Genomic DNA, 24,310 nt, shown 5'->3' with positions numbered 1-24,310 from the left:
CCACACCCAGCCCATTTTAACCATTTTAAAAAATGTTTTACTTCAATACCTTTGGGAGGTACAGGTGGTTTTTGGTTACATGGATAAGTTCTTAAGTGGTGATTTCTGAGATTTCTGGTGCATCTGTCACCCGAAGGAGTGTACCCAAAGTATAGTCTTTTATCCCTCACCATTTTAACCATTTTTAAAGTTTACAATTCAGTGACACTAAGTACATTCACAGCGTTGTGAAACTATTGCTGTTTTCTAGCTCCAAAACTTTTTCATCATCCCAGACAGAAACTCAGTGCTCATTAAGCAATAACTCCTCATTCCTCCTCCCTCAGTTCCTGGTAACCTCTAATCTATTTTCCATCTCTATGTATATATTCTAGATATTTTGTATAAGTAGGAGCTTGCCATATTTGTCCTTTTGTGTCTGACTTATTTCACTCAGCTTCAGGTAAGCATGTCTTTTTCTTGCTCATGGATCTGTGTATCAGCTGGGTTCAGCTCCAGGCTGAGGTTGGGTTCAGTCTGCTCTTCAAGTCTTCACATTGTCCTTGGACCAGCCATTCACTAAGGCATATTCTTCTGAAAGAGTCACAACAGCCCAAGGGACCAAGCCATGCCAAAGAGGCACATTTAAGGCTTCTGCTCTGGTTACATACATCAAAACTCCCTTGGCCCAAGCAAGTCACATGGCCAAGTTCAACATCAGTGGGGCAGGGAAAAACACTCAGCTTACTGTGGCAGAGGGTGCAGAGTCTCAGGCCAAAGGGAAGGAAAAAGAATGAAGGATAATCCAGGCCAGGCACAGTGGTTCACGTCTGTAATCCCACTACTTCAGGAGGCTGAAGTGGGCAGATAGTTTGAGGTCAGGAGTTCGAGATCAGCCTGGCCAACATGGTGAAACCCCACCTCTACTAAAAATACAAAAACTAGCTGAGTGTGGTGGTGCATGCCTGTAATCTCAGGTACTCAGGAGGCTGAGGCAGGAGAACTGCTTGAACCCGGGAGGTGGAGGTTGCAGTGAGCCGAGATTGCACCACTGCGCTCTAACCTGGGCGACAGAGTGAGACTCCATCTCAAAAAAAAAAAAGAAAAGAAAAGAGAAAGGAAAACACATGCTTGCTGTTTAAGCCATTACGTTTTAGGTTGTTTGTTAAGCAGCACTAGCACAGTGATAGCTGACTTATACAGCATAGCTATATGCATATATTTTAGAATTAGTACATACTATTCGTGCAATTGAAAATAAGCAAAACCAGAATTTATTGCATTCCTCCGAACAGGTCCCTCTTTCCCGCTTTCCTCCCCGGCAGTGGCACTGGAATGTTTCTGGACATTGCTCATCCCAATTTGGAGTGACCTGGCTTTTCTTGACAGCCAGGCCCAAGTCCTGTGTTTGTGGAACGTGCCTCCATGTGGCTCCCTCCTTTGGCTCTCTGTAACCACCTGCAAGGATATGTTTTCATCACCTGGGCCTGGATAGTTGCCTGGGTGTCCCAGGGGGTCTCCCTGCCTGGGTCCATCTGGCACCAGGGAAGAGGAATCACTCTCAACAGGTTTCCATTAAGCTACCCTGCTCAGTCAGCCCAGGGTCCGCCTCCCAGAACACACACACATGCACACACAGAGATACACTTTCCATTCTGTAAAACGGGCTCCCAATAAACTCTATTTTTTGTTGCTTAGAGGCATGCTAGATGATCAATGAACGCATTCAAACATAAAATATGTACTGTAAGGGGATAGTGTTCTGTGGGGGGAATTAGAATGGAAATGAGTTCAAGGAGGCAATTAAATGTAAACTTTCCAAATGTTGGAAGACATATTTGTATATATTTCAAAATAGATTTTGGTTTGTATGGAATACACAGGATATACAGATGTCATTGGGTACTTTTTGTCTTTTTGTGTGTGTGTGTCGGACTCTCACTCTGTCATTCAGGTTGGAGTGCAGTGGCACGATCTCGGCTCACTGCAACCTCTGCCTCCCGGGTTCAAGCCATTCTCCTGCCTCAGCCTCCCGAGTAGCTGGGATTACAGGCACGTGCCACCATGCCTGACTAATTTTTTTTAGTAGAGACGGGGTTTCACCATATTGGCCAAGCTGGTCTCAAACTTCTGACCTCAGGTGATCTGCCCGCCTCGGCCTCCCAAAGCGTTGGGATTACAGGTGTGAGCCACTGCGCCCGGCCCATTGGGTATATTTTTAAATGTCATATTTACATACACTGGTAATTATGTCTTTTGCAATTGTTTATAATTAAACTGTTTTGATATTAACTTAATATTATGAGAGGAGATGCACAGAAGTTTTTCAACATTATTTTAGGGAATGCACGTGAGGAAAAGGATTTGGAAACTGCTGAGAAGGGGGGCGGTGATCGTTTGAACTTGGTCAGGTCGCCTGACCTTGAGTTTGAGTTTCGCTTGCCTAAGTGAAGGGCAATTGAAGCACTGAGCCCTTCAGGTTGCTCTAGGAGTGGAAGTAAATGAGCCACCGCAGGAAAGGCGCTTAGCTGGGAGGAAGGAGCGCGTTCAGCCTGGGGAGGAGAATGGGAGAAGGAGGCAGATGAAGGCAATAGGGATCAGGTTTTCGCTGGGGAGGTGACCTCCGACCTGGCTGACGGAGGGCAAGGAAGAGATCTCCGTCTCTATAGAGGGGCCTGAGGGCAGGACACATCAGGCCAAGAACTGCCGGTGCAAAGGCCTGGGGGCCGGAAGGTCTTGGTCCGGGAGCCCCGGCGCAGGCGCAGGCGCAGGCTGAGGCCCTCGGGTCCCCAGTGGGTCCTCGGCATCAGTCACTCTCTGTGAGTCAGAGCTGGGGGTCACCGCCTGCAGGAGCCTCTGTGCGCGGCCCCACACCCTCACCTGCGACCCCGTGGGGAGGCGACCCTGACCGCCCTCGTTCTGGACTCCAGCAGGGCTCCGGCAGCCAGTGGTCCCCTCCCGAGTCTCTGCTCCTGCCGGGACTCTGCAGGAGCGGGACCCCATCGCCACGGCTGGGATGCTGTGAGTTTCATTCCACTCAAAGGCTCTTGGAAAATTCACTCAAAAGGTCTTGGAAAATTGGGGACATACACCTTTAAAAGCTGGAGACACTTTATGGAGCGGAATATCTACACCGCCCCTGCCCCCAACTCCTGTTCTTCCTCCCCTCCCTGAGCAGGTCTGGGTGATGGCGTGGAGATCCGCCATGGCGTGGGGATCCGGCCTGGTATCCTGCACCGGGCAGTGGCGCGGTGTGTCCCGAGGCTAATTTGGAAAAAGCCGAAACCTGAGGGGCGGCGGCGGCGACCCCTCGGCACAGCGTCCCCTGGCGGCCACCAGGCTCAGCCAGGTCTGAGAGCGGGGAGTCGCCGGGAAAGCCCGGCCCAAGGCAGAATCAGCCCAGCCCCTCCAGGTAGCCTCCTCCTCCTTCTGCTCCTCCTCCTCCCCTGCCCCCTTCCTTTCCCTCTTTCTTCTCCTCCTCCCCTCCTTCCCTTCTTCCACTCCCTCCTCCCTCTCCCTCCCCTCCTCTCCTCCTTTTTCTTCTAATTCCTACAGTTCGTCTTTTAAATTAATGTACGTCAACATTTAAATAGATTATAGATTAACATAGTTCAAGTATGTTTTTAAAAATCTGTTCAAAGGTATACAGTGAAAAGTCTTCATCCCAGAAAAGCTGTCAGTCAAATGTTAAAATTGAGGCACATTGTACAAAATACCCGACTAGTATCCTCAGAACTGTTAAAGTCATCAAAACCCAGGAAGAGTCTGAGAAATTGTCACAGCCGAGAAGAGCCTAAGGAGACAGGACCATCAAATGTAATGTTGTGTCATGGATGAGGTCCTGGAGCAGAAAAATGGACATCTGGTGAAAACTAAGGAAATCCGAGTCAAGATGGACTTTAGTTAATGCATCAACACCGGTTCATTACTTGTAACAAACAACACATACCAACGACCGATGCTAATAATAGGGAACCCTGGGTGAAAGTTTTATGGAGACTCTTATTATCTTTAGAATATTTCCGTGACTGTAAAACTGTTTAGAAAATAAAGTTTATTTTTTTAAAGAGTCTTCATGTCACCCCTGCCTCCAACCATACAGTTTCCACTCCTCAGAGTATTAATTATTGATCTCAGCTTTTTTTTTTTTTTTTTTTTTGAGACTGAGTTTCGCTCTTGTTGCCCAGGCTGGAGTGCAGTGGCGGCATCTCGGCTCACTGCCACCTGCACCTCCCGGAATCAAGCGGTTCTCCTGCCTCAGCCTCCCGAGTAGCTGGGATTACAGGTATGCACGGCCATGGCCGGCTAATTTTGTATTTTTAGTAGAGATGGGGTTTCTTCCATATTGGTCAGGCTGGTCTTGAACTCTCGACCCCAGGTGATCCTCCCGCCTAGGCCTCCCAAAATGCTGGGATTACAGACGTGAGCCACTGCGTCCAGCGATCTTAGCTTTTTGTGTGCAAATACTAGCAGATATAAACATCTACCCTTTTCTACAGAAATAGTCTCACACTCTGTTAGTTCTGCAATTGTGTTCTTCGCTCATTTCATATCACAACATAGAGCATCCCTTTTTCTTGTTTACAGCCTGGACAGACCATTATGCCTGTGACCAGTTAGTTCCCTGTTGTACACTTGGGCTGTTTCCTTTTCCTTTTTTCTGTTTCTTCCTGTTCAAATACGACTTCAGGGAATAACTGTGGAAGTGGTGAGTTAATATGTTGGGTAGCTTGCCAGTCGTGGGACTGCTATACCCGAAAGTGGGGCTGTTTGTAATTGTGGTAGGCAGGACCATTGGGATTTAATCCGCAGGTCAATCAGCACCTCCTCGGGCCTGCAGATCTGGAAGAAACAGCTGGATCTAGGTGACACTGCCAGTCCGCAGTCCGCAGAGGATGCCCCAGCAACCTTACCAGGGAGCAAGCCCCCTGGGTCGGATTCCCGCAGGGACGCGTGGATGCGCGCTTCCCCAAGGCTGGTAGAAGTCCTGGGCTTCCCCCCATAGACCGTGGGATCCAGGAGCTTCCCGAGGACTGGGTGTCAGTCTCCGAGTCTGGGGTCCCGGCAACCTGCCCCACCTCCAACTCCTCCTTCCTCGCCCCACGGCCACCGGCCGGCAGCTCCCAGTCCTTCTCCCACCGGGAGGTCGAGCAGGCCACACCCCCATCCACTCTGAGATTCCCCTTCCTCTACCCTCAGCAATTGTGGTGTCTGCTGTCAAGATGATATGTCCCCACCTGATTGTACTCATACTGCCCTTTGCCCCCTTAACAACCCACCATATCTCTCAAATTTTAGGTGATTAAAAAAATTCCTCCCCCAATATTTTCTAAGGAAAAACTTCAGACAAACGGAAAAGTTGATAGAGTTGTGCCGTGAATATCCGCACACCCACCTAGGTCCACACGAACTTCTCCCGACTCCCTGTCCTTCCGTCGGCCTGTCCATCACTCGTCCTTTCCCCGGGAGGCATCCAGACCCGCGGGCGTCCGCACACTCCCCCCAGGGGTTCCCACGCCCGGCCTTGCCCAGAGTTCTGTCTTAATTTCCTTTTTATAAGGTGAAATTTACATACAGCGAAACTTATAAATCCTCAGTGTGCCACAGTCTGGCTGATTTTAGACAGTACGTGGAAGAGTCTTTTTAAAAATTATAATAGTTATGTATTTATCTGAACATGTGTTAGGGAAAAACCCTTACCTGTTTTCCATGTATGATAGGGGCACGAAGTTTCCTTTAGCAATAATGTAGGCAAATGAGCTTATATAAAGGGCTGGGAGGAAGGGGAGAGGAGTGAAAGGGAAAGGAGAGCGTGCCTCCTAGTTAACATATTATTAACTCCCCGCTTCCACGGTTATTCCCTGAAGTCCTGTTTGAATAGCAAAAAGAAAAAAAGGAAGAAAAATCAGAACCAGCTCAAGTGTGCCACAGGGCACTGGCCACAGGAAGGGTGTGTGTGTGTGTGTGTGTGTGTGTGTGTGTGTGTTTTCCAATCATTATGCATCTTCGCCCGACTCCTTGAGCACCTAGCACAGGGCCGGGAACACAGTAGGTGCCTAATAAGTGTTTCATGCGTTCACGAGTGTGCAAACGGTTTGTACGCACTATACAAAAATAACAGTTCACAATAGGAGGAAAAATTCCCCTTCTCCGTGTCGCCGCTACCCAGCGAGGCACTGACAAGCCAACCACAGTGTTAATCGACAAACGGGACAGCAGCGGAACTAGAATTCCGAGTGCTCTGTACGGGATTTACAGCAGTGGTAAGAGTGAAACTGAGCATGCGCAGTACACCAGCCATATGGACTCATAATTCTCCGTCCGAAAACGTTCAGTAGGTGCCTCGTTAGCGCAGTAGGTAGCGCGTCAGTCTCATAATCTGAAGGTCGTGAGTTCGATCCTCACACGGGGCACAATACTTTTGTTTGCTGTCCTTAAAACCCCACCCCCAAAAAACGTTTTGTTGGCTGGTCGAAGTCCCCGGGCTGAAAATAAGGAGAAAAGACTTATCTGCGACGAGTATCCGGCGACCTGGTGAACCTGTTAAGAAGAACCCCCGCCAAGACCACCCTCGCGCTGCGGCCCGAGTGCCCAGGAAAGAGCACTTGTGAGGGCCTGGAGCAGCCCCCGACTCCCCGACCTGCCCTCGCCCTTGCCCTTGCCCTTGGGTACTGGCCGTCGCCGGGGGGTCGCGCACAGCTCTGGGTTAGGGCGGGAGTCCGGGTGGTCACAGTCCAGGACGGCGCTGCGAGCGCGGCGGGGTTCAAGGCCGTCTAATGGAGGAGTGACTGGGAACACTATGTGGGGCGGCGAGGGGGCTGCGGGATGGGTAAGCAGCACTGATGAGAGGCCAGCGGTGGGCACCAAACCTATCTGGAAATGGCAGGTCATGATAAGGTCTGGAGAGAGGGGTCTCAGGGAGGTCATGCAGGTGCTGGGATATACCATATGCAGGGAGCTGTGTCAAGACTGCATCTGAAACAGATGCTGCAACTGCGGTCCTCACCTCCTACGTTCTTGCTAACCCAGCCATTCTCAAAGATCCGTCTCCCTTCTGCCCAGGTCAAATAGCGAATTAAATTACGATGGAATAGCTGTAACTAGCCCTTCATCTTTCAACTCTTTGCTGGTGGCATGATTCTCTTCAGTTTCCTTGGGGATTTTTTTTTTTTTTTTTTTGAGACAGGGTCTGGCTCTGTTGCCCAGGTTGGACTGCAGTGTCATGGTCTTGGCTCACTGCAACCTCTGCCTCCCAGGTTCAGTCAATTGTCCTGCCTCAGCCTCCCTAGTAGCTGGGACTACAGGCAGGTGCCACCACACTCAGTTAATTTTTGTATTTTTAGTAGAGACGGAGTTTCGCCACTTTGGCCAGGCTGGTCTCGAACTCCTGACCTCAGGTGATCCGCCCACCTTGGCCTCCCAAAGTGCTGGGATTACAGGTGTGAGTCACCGCGCCCAGCCCCTGGGGATAATTGTGATAACTTTTTACTAGCCAGGTTTACTATCCTGGTAAGGAGGACATTCCAGGGGCTTTCACTTGAATCTTTCCAGGATAATAGCTCTTACTCAATGGATCTTAGTGCCAACGGGGAGATTCTGCCATTTTTCATGTATGTTTATTTCAGTGATATATTCAGGTACTCAGAAAATAACCACAGGTTGGTTTCATGGCCCTATTCACCCTCTGTAATTCAAACTTTGCTCAAGATTCCTTTGATCAACTGACCACCGTTAGTCCTGACTTTCACTGGTAGGCCACAGTAATTAGTGTCAATTCGGAACCCATGTTCAGTAATCCCTGGGAGGTATGGCTGTTTTCTTTTCCCTGGTACACAACCCTTCAAGTAAATGGCAAGAGGTTTCTCTGGGAAAGGGTCAAAGAATACTCATAAGCACGTATATGTGGCACTGCTTCAGGGTCCTTCCTCAGGGAGACCTGGCCTCCCCTTCAATCAAGAGGCTTTGGATCTGGGAATCATTTTCATACTGGAAACTGGGTGACAGGTATAACGCTCCATAGTGATGACTCGAGTCAGTTTTTTGGCTACCAGGTCTGGAGTTTTTCCTGTTACGTATCTCAAGCAACATTTTAGTAGGCTACCTATCTATTTCATTCTTAGGGACAGTGTAGTCAATTATCAGTAGCCAAAAATCCTTTAATACTACTACCGCCCTGCTGCCCTTTACTATAAATGGTTGTCTGGTAATTAAATGCTGCTACCTGGCCTCTACTGCCTCCATTATCCCCACTGAAACCAGGGAGCACATCCACGGTGGTGGGATCTCTCATCGGCATGTCTTGTTGCATGAGCCACCACAGAGCTTTTCAGATTTGTAGGTGCTCCCTTGCTCAGTGCCTTCATAAAGGAAGTTGCTTTTGGACCCAGAGCATGGCACTGGGAGGTGAGTGAGGAGGCCAGATGTGATCAATCCACCCCTACATTCCTACTTCCCTGAGCCTTCGGATACCTGCATCCACATCATGCCAGGGAAATTCTGGCATCTGTCTCATTAGATAGAGGCCAACATTGAGTCCACATTCCTGTTAACCAACCAAGTAAACTGTGGAGCCACTTTCAATGGCATGAGCATGGCAGTTATCAATCATTTCAGGTCTGCAGCGATGGGCTGGGCTCTTGAGGCATTTCTCCTTACAATGCGCATGATGCTGAGCTGTCAATAGAGGGTGCTGAGGGACACTGCAGGAGAAACAGGGCTTCTCTTCCTTGCTCCAATGTTCTGTTGGGCTTACTCTTGCTTCATGGCCCACCAGCGGTGCGTGTGCATGGGGGACATCTAGTCGTGCTCTGCCCCATGTGCCTAGTGTGCACAATTGCTTTATGATTTCACAGTCCTGGCCCAATGACCATGTCACTGTAGTCTTCCCAGTCTGGACACTGGAATGTTCCAGGCCTCACACCAGCAGTGCCACCCTGATGCACTCTGAGTACCTGCCTGCTGGCCTGTTTGCCTGTGCCTGAGGGTGGTTTCTTGTGGCCCTCTGGATACGGCCAGCCTGCACACCACCCTGACAAGCGGGGTCCTTATGCCCTGCCTCCCTGTGCATTTTTACCAGCCTCGGATTGTCTGTGCCTGGGAGAGTTGTTTCCTGCTGCCTGGGGACTTGGACTACCCCTGGCCTGGCTAAGTCTGAGACCCTCCCCAATATCTAGTGGTCTGCAACCACACCTTCTTTGACCAGGTCTGAACCTAAGCCTGGGGGAGGGAGGAGTCTCCCTTCCAAGTCTGTCCTTACTTGAGTGCTCTCCTCAGTCCTACGTACCCTGCAGAGTTCTCTTTACATCTTCATAGTTGCTCCCCATCATAGTTTAATAAGTCTTTACATTAAACTTACCTCATCCAAACAACTGTGTGGTTTGCTTCCTGACTGAACCTAGACTGATACAATGAGATTAAACATTAAATCCAGACTCTTGGATAAGCACACCCATATTAATAAATTAAGCCTTATGCAGTCCTTGTAGTCAACTGCTATAACGACCCACATGCAATGGCTGTGGAAAAACCTTTAGCAAATGCTGAAATCTTGCTCAACCTGGAAGAATTCATACTAGAGAAAAACTCTATGAATGTAAATAAATTCAAAAAGGCCCCTAACCAACTTAATAACTTATTTAGCACCACTGAATTCATATTGGAAAAAAACTTTCCAAAAGTAGCCAAATGTGGAGAGGGATTTAGCTGAAGTCCAACATTTAGCCAACATTGCAGAATTCACACCAGAGAGAAACTTTATGGATGTAATAAATATGAAAAGGCCTATAGGGACCGCTCTTCTTTAACAAACTCAATGGAGTAATGGAGAGAAACTTTTTGAATGTAGCCAAGAATTTTAGCCAAGTTCAGTCCTTATTCAATTCCAGAGAATTCACATTATAAAGAAATTGAAGATTGAAGATACAATGTCAAGAAGCAGGAAGAAATAATCAGAAATGTATTTTATATATTTCATTAAATGTGATAACCTTTGCAATACCAACCAAGCACATACGACTGAGGCGCTTCAACCAAGTATCTGAAATCTGCTAAGGCAGTGATTTTATCAAGATTATCGGAGAAATGTAGGCTCAGAGAAAACTGGAAGCATGTGATAAAAAGAACTTCATTTGGGTGACAGCATTCATAGTGCACTTTCACTGGATGAACAGGAACTTTTTTCAAAAATTAACTACTGCAGTTCTAGATATAAAAAAGAGGGTTTTGTATGTGTATGTGGTATGTGTAGCTTCAAAACAGACCTGACTGGGTATAAATCCTAGTAAAAGAGGACCTGACATAGAGGTAAAAAACTGCAATAGACAGCTGTTTCTGGGTGGCAGAATCACAGAATTTTAGAATTTCAATGCTTTCTGGTGAGCAAGCAATTCTAGTCTACCAAAGTTTCCATCACACTCTACGTATTCTATATCCTGGGATTCCTGTTGTCAAAAAACACACACCAGCTTGGTCCATGCAGGCATATGTTTGCAGCCACCTAAAAATGTACGGAAAATAGGCTGAGGAAGATACTCTTGGGAAACCAACGCTGTGTGTAACGCCAGGATATCATTTTAGAACTTTGCTTATTGGGCAAAAGAAAGCACTTTGCTGAAAATATTTGATTAACCATAAGATTATGCTTCGTGGTACCAGAGAAAATAATTACTACCACATATTGTATACTTACTATGTGTCAAGCACTGGGCCAGGAACTTTTTAGGCCTGATCTCTTTTTTTTTTTTTTTTTTTTCAGATGGAGTCTCACTCTGTCGCCCAGACTGGAGTGCGGTGGTATGATCTTGGCTCACTGCAACCTCTGCCTCCTGGGTTCAAGCGATTCTCCTGCCTCAGCCTTCCGAGTAGCTGGGATTACAGGTGTGTGCCACCACACTTGGCTAATTTTTGTAATTTTAGTAGAGAAAGAGTTTTGCCATGTTGGCCAGGCTGGTCTTGGACTCCTGACCTCAAGTGATCCACCTGCCTCAGCCTCCCAAAGCACTGGGATTACAGTTGTGAGCCACCACGTTCCGCCTGCCTGATCTTACTTAATCCTCATATCAAGTATTTCTACCCTCCTTTCAGGGAGTAAGGTTCGGGAGGTCACAAGCATCCCCATTGTGGAGCTAGGAAGCGGAGGGATGGAGGAAGAGCAGTCGGTGCTGCCAGAAGAAGTAGGCAGAGGGCAGAAGGAGCTGGGCCAGAGATGAGATGCTGCGAGTCCGGTGGGGTCCCTGACAAAGAGGAGGTCCCGCTGGCAGAGGCAGGGGTGGGCAGGAAGGTGCTGATAGAGACCACTCCATGCTGCTGGTGCTCTCCACCTGCTGCTGAGTTCTCTCTCAGTCCAGGCTATAGAGCTGTTGAGATCATTTCCTGTTCTTTATTTCTCCATTCATCTTTAAGATAAACCTTTATCAACTAAAGTTACTGATGTTTATGCCGGTCCCTGCAACCTGAAAGCTTAACACAGCTTTAACCATTTCTAAAACATTTTTATTGTAAAAAGTACAATAAGCCATTTACAAGCCGAAAAGTATCAGAATTAAATAACACATAATTTTTATAGACACATTTTTCTGTACAAAGGGCTGATCTTTATAGGAATTTTAAATAAATAATCTAAAAATCAGTGTCACTGATTGCAAAATAGGTCTCTCTCTCGACTGTCTCAAGCTGACGTGCCTTCTATGCAGCCAAAAGATGAGGGGTTTGACATCTGTGACGAGCCTGGGCAGTAAGTCTCTGACGAAGATTTCTCACTTTCTGGATAAGATTCTGTTCCGTGGTGTCCCATTCTACTGCTCTTCTATTTAAAGAAACTTGAAAATGAAATTTAAAATGTAGAAAAGCTGAGTTTTCTGATGTTAGCAATGATACAGCATTTATTTTAAAGATAAACGTGCTGTAAAAATAAATAATGAAATGCAATTCTAAAACCTAAATTTTACATATTACCTGGCCCTAGGTGGTTCCATTTACAAGCCAAATAATTATTTGTCAGACTGAATGAATGCTAACAGAGAACTTCTCTGCTTTGAAATACTTGGGATATAAACAATCTTAAGTTAGAAACAAAGCTGGTCTAAGAGAGAATTTGAGTTTTTGCAATGGTAAGCTTCCTCACAATGATGCTTAATGGTACTGAGAAAAGGTACTCCAAGTCATAATACTGTGAAATATATACCATGACTGTCTTTCCAATAAGTTAATACAAATAAATAAATCTAATGATTTTTAATATTGGCTAATACCAGGAAGGTTCAGAATCAAGATTAAAATACTACAATATGTCCAAGTATGAGTGTTACTGATTTAGAGGGGCTAGTGAACACTGGATTTTTTTTTTTCAAAAAAGCCCTTAAAAATATACTTCTCTGAAATTTAGTTACACATTCAGTCAGTCAGCTTCAATTTCTGAAAAACAGTTTTTCCTCCCAAAGAAATCCAGCTTTTATGCTTTTGTATTTTGCTGCCAAATAACATAAGGTTACCAAATAACCATTTTAAAATTTAGAATTATCTAGTTAAAAATTTAAGTTTTGATATGTCAGAATAGAGAATAGCTGAGAATCTCTCATACTTCATCTGACTCTTGAATGATTTTTGGTTTAATTCATATTCTGGTACAGAATTTATAGATGCATATAACAATATGAGTTAGCAAAAATATTTTACACAATACTGGAATCTCCTGACTTGGTATGAGGTATATTTCTTATAAAGCTCTTCTTTATACATTGTATAAAAGTTTGTTCTTCCAAAAGAACTCAGAAGATCTTGTTAAATTCTGCTTCATCTATATGGCAGTTTTATTGAAAAAAATTAGTTGAAAGAAAGTCTAACAGAGTGTCTTGTCTCCTCCTCCCTTTTAAGAATAAATTAATACACTTTACTGGGAAGATTATTAGCTTTTTTATGGATGGCCTAATGCTGTGACTACATTTCTGTAAGATGTTTCTACCCTGTCCCTTCTAAAAAACCCAAAACCGCCGGGCGCGGTGGCTCAAGCCTGTAATCCCAGCACTTTGGGAGGCTGAGACGGGCGGATCACGAGGTCAGGAGATCGAGACCATCCTGGCTAACACGGTGAAACCCCGTCTCTACTAAAAATACAAAAACTAGCCGGGCGAGGTGGCTGGCGCCTGTAGTCCCAGCTACTCGGGAGGCTGAGGCAGGAGAATGGCGTAAACCCAGGAGGCAGAGCTTGCAGTGAGCTGAGATCTGGCCACTGCACTCCAGTCCGGGCGACAGAGCGAGACTCCGTCTCAAAAAAAAAAAAAAAAAAAAAAAAAACCCAAAACCTTCCAATGAACCACATCCAGGGGTCAAAAGTCAGCAAGAAGCCATTTGCCTTTGGCAGCTCTACTGCTGGTAGGGCCCAGAATTCCATCGGAGTGCCCAGGGCAGACGCATGTTTTCAATGGTTGCTGGAGGGAGCTCAGCCCAGATGAACAGAGTCAAGAAAATTCAACTATGCAATAGCTTTGAAAAACAACGCTGAGATTTTCTTCACAAGGATGTCAAATTAGTTATGGATCTCATATTATCAATCTAGTTAGAGACTTCTGTTAGAACCTCCAATTACGTTTTTGGGCAGCAGTGCTGGTGCTCAAGAAATGGAGTGGCTGTAGTGGATTCAGCACATTTTCTTTACTTGGAATTTAGTCTGCACCCAGTTTTCCCACTGGGAAATATGAGAGAATCTTGCTGCCTCCCTTTTAGGATTTTCATTATCAGTGCCCTGGGAAAATGGCATCCACATGCTATAAACATAATTTACACTACAATTTTGCTTAAATATTGTTAAATTTAAAATGGCAGAATAATTTTCTTATCAACTTACTCTGTGTTGAGGGATGCATTTCAGAAGAGGCATTTAAATGTGAGGTTCTAGGCAAACAGCTTGAGTCCTCCTGTTCGTTTTGGAACCTGGGTTCTTCTGTTATAAAAGTGAGGAGATCAAGATGATGTTTGGGAGTGAGTAGAAAGGCTTACTAATTCCAAATGGTCCCTAGTAAGTTAAAATCACCAAGGATGGCTAAAAACTCCTTTCTTTTCTATTTTAAGAAGAATGCTGTCAACATTCAAAAGGCAAGGAAGTGTCATTAGTGAGAATTAAGAGCTGAGCTGATTTTTGTAAAACGTACTTCAAAAACACTTCCAGCTAAAACAAAAAGCCAACAAACTCAAACATATGGATATTAAGATAGAGATTATGAAATGTGATTAGCAAAGCTTCCCTGGAAACAGTTATGAGCTGATCACTACTGGTTTTAGCCAGGCAGGGCCTCATGAAAACATTCAGCCAATCAGAGCCAGCCACAGGCAAGTTTTACCTGAAACCTTCTTAGAGGAGCAGGCAGAGCAGTGCCCTAGCAACCACTGGTGCCTCCCCATACTTTTATCAACTACTCTCCTCATCTCAAAACTTACACCACCCTCAGCTGTGTTTTTACTGTTTCCTAACTCCTACAGCAGCACATCCAATATGACACCAAGGTGGTTTTAAAAACATTTGCATCCTGACATTGCTTATAACGGTCCCTTCCTTTCTACTCCCACCACTACCGTCTAAGCCTCCATGTGGGAGTCTCATTGAATCGGTAAGATGTCTGCCTTTTACCTTTCTAAAAAGCTTTAGATAATGGTTTTAACTCACAGTTTTAGCTCAATGAGTCATTAAGGTAATGTGACTAATCACCAAATGACTAATTTGAACTGGTGGGGGACTGGAATCTAGGAGTCATCTTCAAACATCTGAAGGGCTGGACATGGTGGAGGTAGTAAACATAGCCTGCAATCTGCACTGTTCAGAGAACAGAGAAAAGAAAAAGCAGATTGAACTATTTTACTAAAAAATAACACTTCTTTTTTTTTTAGACGGAATCTCGCTGTCACCCCAGGCTGGAGTGCAGTGGCGTGATCTCGGCTCACTGCAACCTCCACCTGCTGGGTTCAAGCCTCAGTCTCCAGAGTAGCTGGGATGACAGGCACGCGCCACCACGCCCGGCTATTTTTAGTAGAGATGAGGTTTCACCATGTTGGCCAGGTTGGTCATGTTGGCCATGTCAGCCAGGTCGAGCTACTGACCTCAGGCAATCCACCTGCCTGCCTCCCAAAGTGCTGGGATTACAGGCGTGAGCCACTGCGCCTGGCCAGAAATAACTTTGAAATAAAATACTTGTAGCAAATGGACTAAGGTCATGAGCTTCCCAGTCTACCAGCATTTTGGCCCAAGCAGCCTGGCCACTGCTACACCTGCTGCACAGATAAGACGGGAATCAGGTGTGGTTCCTCAGATCTTTTTGTTTCTTTATTTTTCAGAGACAGAGTCTCACTATGTTGCCCAGGCTGGTCTTGAACTCCTGGGTTCAAGCCATCCTTCTGCCTCAGCCTCCCAAATTGCTAGGATTACAGGCGCCACCGTGCCCAGCCAGAGCTGAGATCTCACAGCTCCCTCTCATCTGTCCTCCAAAATTCAACCTGCCCACTCCTGTTCAGTTCATCTTCCCAAAGGGCTATGTTGTAAATATTATCTCTGGTCAAACAACGAATGATTTCCTTTTGTCTCCAGCAATGTTTCAAACACTGGCTGGGGAGATTCACCCGTGAAACTTTAAAACAAAAATCTAGCTCCCTAGTTTCTACCCTAGAGCTACCGACGGAATTATTACTATTATTAGACCTACTGAACGAAATCACTATTGGTGAGGTCTTGAACATATGTATTTTTTGAACATGGATAGGGTTTTGTTTTTTTTTTTGAGACAGAGTCTCACTCTGTCGCCCAGGCTGTAGTGCAATGGTGAGATCTTGGCTCACTGCAACCTCCGCCTCCTGGGTTCAAGCGATTCTCCTGCCTCAGCCTCTTGAGTAGCTGGGATTACAGGTGTGTACCACTACTCCCGGCTAATTTTTGTATTTTTACTAGAGACAGGTTTTCACTATATTGGCCAGGCTGGTCTCAAACTCCCGACCTTGTGATCCGCCCATCTTGGCCTGCCAAAGTGGTGGGATTTACAGGAGTGAGCCACCATGCCTGGCCCAAAAATGTCATTTTCTTAATGGTAGGTGATTGCCTCCTGGTTTTAGGATTAAGTGAATCTGATTAAATCTATATACCCTGATTAAGAAAATGACTGACAGATCATTCAGTCATAAACTTAAGACTTTTGAAAACTGGATGTTTATTAATCAAATTCTCTCCAGTGGTGAAATGTAGCAAGGTTCAAAAATATACATGGCTGGCCGGGCGCGGTGGCTCAAGCCTGTAATCCCAGCACTTTGGGAGGCCGAGACGGGCGGATCACGAGGTCAGGAGATCGAGACCATCCTGGCTAACACGGTGAAACCCCGTCTCTACTAAAAAAATACAAAAAAATTAGCCGGGCGAGGTGGCGGGCGCCTGTAGTCCCAGCTGCTCGGGAGGCTGAGACAGGAGAATGGCGTAAACCCGGGAGGCGGAGCTTGCAGTGAGCTGAGATCTGGCCACAGCACTCCAGCCTGGGCGGCAGAGCGAGACTCCGTCTCAAAAAAAAAAAAAAAAAAAAAAAAAAAAATATATATATTATATATATATATATATATATATATATATACATGGTTGACTGGTCTGACAAAAAGATTTAGTTAGCATGGAAGGAAGACATCATGGAGGCAGAGGGGCAAACATGTAGGAAAACCACTGATGAGAAAAGCTTTTTTTTTTTTTTTTTTGAGGCGGAGTCTCGCTCTGTCGCCCAGGCTGGAGTGCAGTGGCCGGATCTCAGCTCACTGCAAGCTCCGCCTCCCGGGTTCACGCCATTCTCCTGCCTCAGCCTCCCGAGTAGCTGGGACTACAGGCGCCCGCCACCTCGCCCGGCTAATTTTTTGTATTTTTTAGTAGAGATGGGGTTTCACCGTGTTAGCCAGGATGGTCTCGATCTCCTAACCTCTCGTGATCCGCCCGTCTCGGCCTCCCAAGGTGCTGGGATTACAGGCTTGAGCCACCGCGCCCGGCCGCTTTTTTTTTTTTTTTTTCTTTTTTTACAGTTTCTTACCTTTCTCTATTTCTACATAGATAGCTCTCTAAATATTTTCTATTTTTATTTCTAAAACAAGGGTAAGGCTGGGCATGGGGCTCATGCCTGTAATCCCAGCACTTTGGGAGAGCCAGGCAGGTGGATCACGAGGTCAAGAGATCGAGACCATCCTGGCCAACATGGTGAAACTCTGTCTCTACTAAAAACACAAAAATTAGCCGGGAGTGGTGGTGGGCGCCTGTTATCCCAGCTACTCGGGAGGCTGAGGCAGGAGAATTGCTTGAACCTGGGAGGCGAAGGTTGCAGTGAGCCGAGATCGCGCCATTGCACTCCAGCCTGGCGACAGAGTGAGACTCCGTCTCAAAAAAACAGACACACACACACACACAAAATCAAGGGTAAGTGTGAAAGGGTGAGGGAGAAGTGACAGCTCCCATGGTTGTTATCTTTTGTAAGCCGGTTTTAAATATTTAATTTGTGCAGGGTCACATTCTACTCTTCTCCACCTCCCCGAAGTACTCTTGGTGCTATCTGGGATCATTAAATCTCAAATATGAGCAGTAATGAGGGGTTTTAAAAGCAGGCATGATTTGGCCGGGTGCGGTATAATTCCAGCACTTTGGGAGGCCAAAGTAGCCAGATCACTTGAAGCCAGGAGGTTGAGACAAGCCCGGGTAACATGACAAAACCCCATTTCTACTAAAGATTAGCTGGGTGTGGTAGCATGCGCCTGTAGTCCCAGCTACTCAGGAGGCTGAGGCAGGAGAATCACCTGAATGCAGGAGGCAGAGGTTGCAGTGAGCCAGGATCATGCAACTGCACTCCAACCTGGGCAACGGAGTGAAGTTCTGTCTTAAAAAAAAAAAAAAAAGTAGGCATAATTAAATGACCTAACCTATATTTTCACTTTTCAAATTTGTGAAATGGAAAAGTAATGCACACAGCATATTCATGAAGCCAAAAACTGGAAAGAATCCAAATGTTCCATCAACTGATGAATAGATTAAAAAAAATGTAATATCCACACAATGGAATATTATTCAGCAACAAAAAGGAATGAAGTGCTGATATACGCTACAACATGGTTGAATCTCAAGACATTATGCCAAGTACAAGAAACCAGACACAGAAGACCATATATTACATGCATTTGCATGAAATTTCCTGAATAGGTGAATGGACACGAGGCAGTGAGTGGCTGCCGAGGGCTTGGGGGAGTGAGTGGAAATGGAGAGTGACTGCTAACGGGTACTGGGTTTATTTTGGAGTGCTGAAAAATGCTCTAAATTTTCTTGTGGTGATGGCTGCACGACTCTGTAAGTGTATTTTTTAGTACATGATAATATAATGCCATTGAATAATACACTTTAAGTAGGTGAATTAGGCCGTGTGCGGTGCTGGGCACTCCTGTAATCCCAGCACTTTGGGAGGCTGAGGCAGGTGGATCACCTGAGGTCAAGAGTTTGAGACCAGCATGGCCAACACGGCGAAACCCCATCCCTACTAAAAATACAAAAATTAGCCAGGCACGGTGGTATGGGACTGTAATCCCAGTTACTCAGGAGGCCGAGGCAGGAGAATCACTTGAATCTGGGAGGTGGAGGTTGCAGTGAGCCGAGATTGCGCCACTGCACTCCAGCCTGGGACACAAGAGCAAAACTCTGTCTCACACACACACACAAAAAAAAAAAAAAGAAAGAAAAAAGGTGAATTATAGGGCATGTGAATTATGTATCAACAAAGCTATTATTTTAAAAAGCAACGTATTCACATTATAAAAGGCAACAGAGTAAAATAAAAGTGCCTTGTTAACTCTAGATTTTATGGAAAACTTTTTTTTTTTTTTTTTTTTTTTAAAGAGACAGGATCTTGTCTGTTGCCAGGCTAGAGTTCAGTGGCATGATAATAGCTCACTGCAGCCTCAAACTCCTGGGCTCAAAGAGATCCTCCTGCCTCAGCCTCCAGAGTATTTTAGAGTTTTAAATTATAATTTTGATTTTTCAGTTGATGCCACTATAAGCCTTGTACTGAAACCTAATGTTGGATCAGATCCTATGAGAAGTTTCCCTGTGGTACTTGAATATACTGTTGTTCTGAGGACCAGCTTTTGGCAAAGCACATATTTTACCTTGGAGCAACAGAATCAAACAGAACTCCACAGGACAGTCTGCACAAACTTTTTCCTCCATTGGGACTCTGTTTTTGTAACAGTCCCACCTCAGCCCACCCTTTCCCACCAAAAATACAGTAACCAGTGATTACCTTTTACTTGAGCAGTAGATTGACTAGAAGTGTCAAAATACATCCCAATAATTCATTCATTGGCCAGGTGCAGTGGCTCACGCCTATAATCCCAGCACTTTGGGAGGCCAAGGCGGGAGGATGGTTTAAACCCAGCAGGTTGAGACCAACTTGGGCAACATAGTGACATCTCATCTCTACAGATAATTTAACAGATTAGCTGGGTGTGGGGATGCACGCCTGTGGTCCCAGCTACTTGAGAGGCTGAGATGGGAGAACTGCTTGAGCTTGGGAGGTTGAGGCTGCACTGAGCCATGATTGCATCACTACACTCCAGCCTGGGTGACAGAACAAGACCCTGTCTCAAAAAAAAAAAAAAATCATAATAATAGACCCTACTAAAAGAATAAATCTGTAACATCATGGAGAGAAAGGCCTCTCAGACACTCACCTTTATGACATGGATTTTCAGCATGTTCTACAGCCGCATTTATCTCTTGCTTTAAAAACCACTTTCTAGATGCATCTGAAAGAGCAGACGCTTTCTTTGCTGATCTCAAACAGAACTCTTTTCCTTCAGCTTCCTTCCACTAAATTCAAATAAATGGGAAAAAAATTACATAAAAAGTATAGTAATACACATCTCACAGTGGAATGAGCCCCTTCTGTCTTCTCTATCCACTTTCCTTTATATTCCCATGGCAAGTAGGATCTGTTTGGTGTTATGGTAATCAGGGTGCCTGTGTTGGCCCAAGGCTATTAGAAGCCTTGAAAGCAGAGGCAGGTTTTATCCAACCCGCAGTACTACAGAGTGCCACAAAGCATACAACTATATCCCAATAGTTGCTGAAATAATAATGCATTTCAGTAAGTTTCAAATCTCAAATCTTATGAGACTAAGCTAGGTTTGTATTCGTGGCAATTGCATTTTATTTAATTTGAATGCTACATCTTAATAATAAAATCTACAAAATTCAGAGAATGAACTCTTTGCCCAGCTCTCATCCACATGATGACTACAGGGAAGTCAAGTGATCTCTATTCACCCCTATTTTCTTCTCCATAAAATGGGGAAATAATAATCTTAAAATTAGCTCAGAAGGTAACTAAAATAAATTTAAAATTCAACTCCTAAAGTTTGCCAAAATTCTGGAAAAGCTACAGCTTTTACATGGAAACACATTATTTTTATGTTATAGAAATAATGCATTAAATAACAAAAACTTTTAAAAAATCACAAAATAGGAGGGCAAGGAAGGATCACAGATGTCCATCCCTTTCTTGTTACTGATGAAGAGGCTGATTCTGAGCAGCTTCCCAAGGCCACGCAGTAGTCAAGTCAGCTTTACAACACAGGACACTAGACATAAGGAAGGATTTCTGCAGGACATGAAAGGCCCTTACAATGATTCTCAGTCAACTCTCAAAAATACCATTTTACCCAAAGTCCAGCAGCAGTGAATTTCACACAGTCTAGCTCTAGTGTCAGCAATGTTTATGTTGAGAATGTGAGTTTCCACCCCAGTTTTCCTGAGAACAGCCGCAGGGTTCTGGGTATTACTCCCACCCTCTCCAAGCCCTTCTTTCCTGTCCTAGAATGAAACGGCTATAAGATGAGGCTCCATGCCACTGGGGATGGGGTAGGAGGAAAATGAATCTGGAATAGTGACTTGAAGGAAATACACTGTAAGAAGCCAGCTTTCAGAATAGACACTGTGATACAGCAACAGAGAGAAGCAATTAAGCCAGGTATCTAGATCTTGATCTTTCCCCAGCTCCTCAGTGTCCTTACAAAAGTCCATGGTACCTGCAAAAATATCTCCAGAGCACAGATCCCAGAGTCTTTGGAAGGATCAACCAAAAGATACACAGGTGTGACATATACTATTAATTACCTCCTCGGACTCCATTCTTTGATTCTTCTTCAGGAATAGAATCTTTTGTTTTTATTTTTAGCTATCTTATTAACTGATAGGAATAGAATCTTAATTTTATTTGGGATGATAATGCTCCCTGTGAAGAATATTATTTTTCTCAGCATCCTTTGCTGACAAATGTGGCTCAAAATATGATGTGGGACTCCTGGAAAGAAGTTAGAAGGGAGTGTGACTCAGGTGGGAGGCAGAACATTCGCGCTTGTGCACTCCCTTCTCCCTGCTGTCTGCAATGTGTATGTGATGGCTGGAACTCCAGGAGTCATCTTGGATGGTAAGGTAACCTTGAAAATGAAAGTCATACACTAAGAAGAGGTGCAGAAAGGCTGAAAGAGGACATTGCCCTGATAATGTTGGAGCCCCAGTACTAACCCTGGACTCCCTACCTCCAGACTATGTATCTATCCTGTTCACAGTCACTGTAGTGTGGGGTTTTGTTACTAGCAGCTACATACCATTTCTACGTATTCAGCATCTTTTACATTGAAAGTATAAAGAATGAGCTAAATTAAAGTACTAGTATTATTCAAGCAGCCAGAATAAAAATCCAGGAAGTTGAGAAATTGAAGCACACTAATGTAAATGAGAAAGACGCTTCATCATTTTTTGGTAGATGTATTAGATGACTTCTCTGACAAACACCTATTAAAATCAGATTATCTTTTCCAGCAAAAACGACTTGGTTTGATGCTTCTGTCATTTGACTCTGTACTACTTCAAAATTTCAGTGCTTAGGCTGGGTAAAGGGGCTGACATCTGTAATCCCAGCACTTTGGGAGGCTGATGCAGGGGGATCGCTTAAGGCCCGGAGTTCGAATTTTGAGGCTGCGCAACAAAGTGAGACTCTGTCTCTTTAAAAAAAAAAAAAAAAAAAACCAATGCTTGATATAATAAAAAGCTGATAACACGATTTTTACCTTCTTGGCTTCCTGCTCCACCATTGCATTTAATCTCTCTATTTCTTTCCTTCTGTTTTCCCTAAGGAGTTTGGCTACTTGCTGGTAACATCTGTTTCGTTGTAGATCATCACGTTTTTGTTTATGTAAAGACTGAATCTGCCAGTCAGTATTTAGGCAGGCTTGTTCAGCCTTTGCCAAATTTTCTTTAATCACCTAGGAAAAAGTTATACATTTCAGAAACAAGGTCAGACTGCTAACATACAAAATGAAGGTATAACCATTCAACGTATCCACATGTCTAGGGCGGTTGTTCACAACGCTGGCTGCATATTAGCATCACCTGGGAGTGTTTAAAATCAGCTGCTGTCTGGGCCTCACCACAAGCCAATTAAACCATCACCGGACAGCTGGGTACTGGCACCTTTAAAAAACTCTTCAAGTAGAAATTAGCTGGGTGTGGTGGCAGGCGCCTATAGTCACAGCTACTCGGGAGGCTGAGGCAGGAGAATTGCTTGAACCCAGGAGGCGGAGGTTGCAGTGAGCTGAGAGCGTGCCACTGCACTCCAGCCTGGGTGACAGAATAGGACTCAGTCTCTATACTTAAAAAAAAAAAAAAAAAAAAAAGCTCTTCAAGTGATTCTAATTTACAGCCAAGATTAAGAACTTATCAGCTAGGGGATGGTTGAGATTCAACAATTTCCATGTTTTCAGCACTCTGAAGAAGAGCCCATTTTAACAGACTGGACAAAAGCCTATTAAAAAAAAAAAGGAATATCTTGAGGAAATCACCTAAGAGACTGTTGTAGAACAGAAGGTATCTACTGTACACTATTCCTGGTTTTCGGAACAGGAGCAGACCGGTACACATGCCCATTTAACATTTTGTTAAAGAGGTAATAGAGAAAGCTCTTCTTTGAAAGTCTCAAGTTCTATTTCAATTCACTTAAGTCAGCATTTCTGAAAGGGTACTCCATAAGAAATTCTCTGACATACGTCTGGGAAATTTTCTTAAATATTCACAAATGTACAGTATCCTCAAATTTGGCATGAAAAATACCTCACTTTAAGACAGCATTTCCAATACTTATTTGACCATCCCCCATCTTATTGAATAATAGTTAATAGTCCACACAATACACTTGGAAGTGCTGGCTTACATACCAGGCACGGACCTGATGCTTTGAACCTAATCAACTCAGGGACAATTTCAGAGGCAGAACACAGAAGGACAGTATAGGCCGGGCGCGGTGGCTCAAGCCTGTAATCCCAGCACTTTGGGAGGCCGAGACGGGCGGATCACGAGGTCAGGAGATCGAGACCATCCTGGCTAACACGGTGAAACCCCGTCTCTACTAAAATATACAAAAAATTAGCCGGGCGAGATGGCGGGCGCCTGTAGTCCCAGCTACTCGGGAGGCTGAGGCGAGAGAATGGCGTAAACCCGGGAGGCGGAGCTTGCAGTGAGCTGAGATCCGGCCACTGCACTCCAGCCTGGGCGACAGAGCGAGACTCCGTCTCAAAAAAAAAAAAAAAAAAAAAAAAAGAAGGACAGTATAATTTGTAAAGTTACTATTCCTTTGTATTTTCTTCTAAGTCACTATTCCTTTGTATTTTCTTCTAAGTCACTACTCCTTCGTATTTTCTTGTAAGTCACTATTTCTTTGTATTTTCTTTGAGGAAATTCCTTTGTATTTCCTCAAACTGTAGGAAAAAGACATGCATATGATTGTCAGTGAAGTAAACATCCTATGTATAAAAGGAAGCAATGTGAGATTCTAGGAACTGTGACAACTGAAGCAAAGAAACAAACTAATTCAACTTTACAGAGTTTAATTTCGATTTTGTTCTCTTAAGAGGGTGACGTGAACATTTCTCTTCTGCATATACACGAAATGGATCGTATTTTTACCTTCTGAGTTTCCTGATTCTGTGTTTCACCTGCTTCTATCAGCTTATGAAACATGTGTTCTTCAACATCCACTTTTCGTCTATAGGCATCTGCATCTGCTCGCATTTCTTTTGCAACAGCTGCTTGATTTTCAGTAAGATTCTGTTAAAATCATTTGTAAAAAAAAAATCACTGATTGATATAATGGTAGAATAGAAAAACAACTTTTTTCAGAATAGTAATATGCACACAAATAAAAGCTGCAATCATCTAATTTTCAAAGTAAAATGCGAAGACTGGAGATATCAGCAAAAATGGCAGAGTAAGGACCCCTGGAAATCCTCTCATCCA

The 24,310-nt window shown here is 44.6% G+C and overlaps 1 protein-coding gene, 1 long non-coding RNA gene and 1 other non-coding gene across 14 annotated transcripts in view; 2 read left to right on the top strand and 1 right to left on the bottom strand.

Annotated features, from left to right (window-relative positions):
• Positions 1 to 2,765: 2,765 nt before the first annotated feature.
• Positions 2,766 to 4,108, top strand: LOC117079443. The gene is made up of 3 exons (XR_004435446.1): positions 2,766 to 3,046; positions 3,158 to 3,391; positions 3,621 to 4,108. It is a non-coding gene; the product is annotated as an uncharacterized LOC117079443 (long non-coding RNA).
• Positions 4,109 to 6,319: 2,211 nt separating this feature from the next.
• TRNAM-CAU lies at positions 6,320 to 6,392 on the top strand. Its single transcript has one exon. It is a non-coding gene; the product is annotated as a tRNA-Met (tRNA).
• Positions 6,393 to 11,447: 5,055 nt separating this feature from the next.
• Positions 11,448 to 24,310, bottom strand: part of TBC1D31 (TBC1 domain family member 31) — an 82,139-nt gene continuing 69,276 nt past the window's right edge. For 6 of the 12 annotated variants that reach the window (XM_033203251.1, XM_033203256.1, XM_033203249.1 and 3 more), the window contains 5 exons: positions 23,981 to 24,121; positions 22,090 to 22,284; positions 19,690 to 19,828; positions 13,820 to 13,915; positions 11,448 to 11,795 (listed from right to left, as the gene is read on the bottom strand). In XM_033203251.1, the coding sequence (XP_033059142.1) occupies positions 11,662 to 11,795; positions 13,820 to 13,915; positions 19,690 to 19,828; positions 22,090 to 22,284; positions 23,981 to 24,121 (705 nt within the window). In that variant the 3' untranslated portion in view covers positions 11,448 to 11,661. The remainder of the gene's footprint in view (positions 11,796 to 13,819; positions 13,916 to 19,689; positions 19,829 to 22,089; positions 22,285 to 23,980; positions 24,122 to 24,310) is intronic. The other 6 variants (XM_033203257.1, XM_033203254.1, XM_033203261.1 and 3 more) reach the window with 2 other exon arrangements.

The sequence above is a fragment of the Trachypithecus francoisi genome, unplaced genomic scaffold (assembly GCF_009764315.1).
Source record: "Trachypithecus francoisi isolate TF-2019V2 unplaced genomic scaffold, Tfra_2.0 Lachesis_group7, whole genome shotgun sequence".
NCBI classification, from domain to species: domain Eukaryota; kingdom Metazoa; phylum Chordata; class Mammalia; order Primates; family Cercopithecidae; genus Trachypithecus; species Trachypithecus francoisi.
The sequence above is the reverse complement of the archived record's forward strand: the minus strand, read 5'-3'. Positions and strand labels throughout refer to the sequence as shown.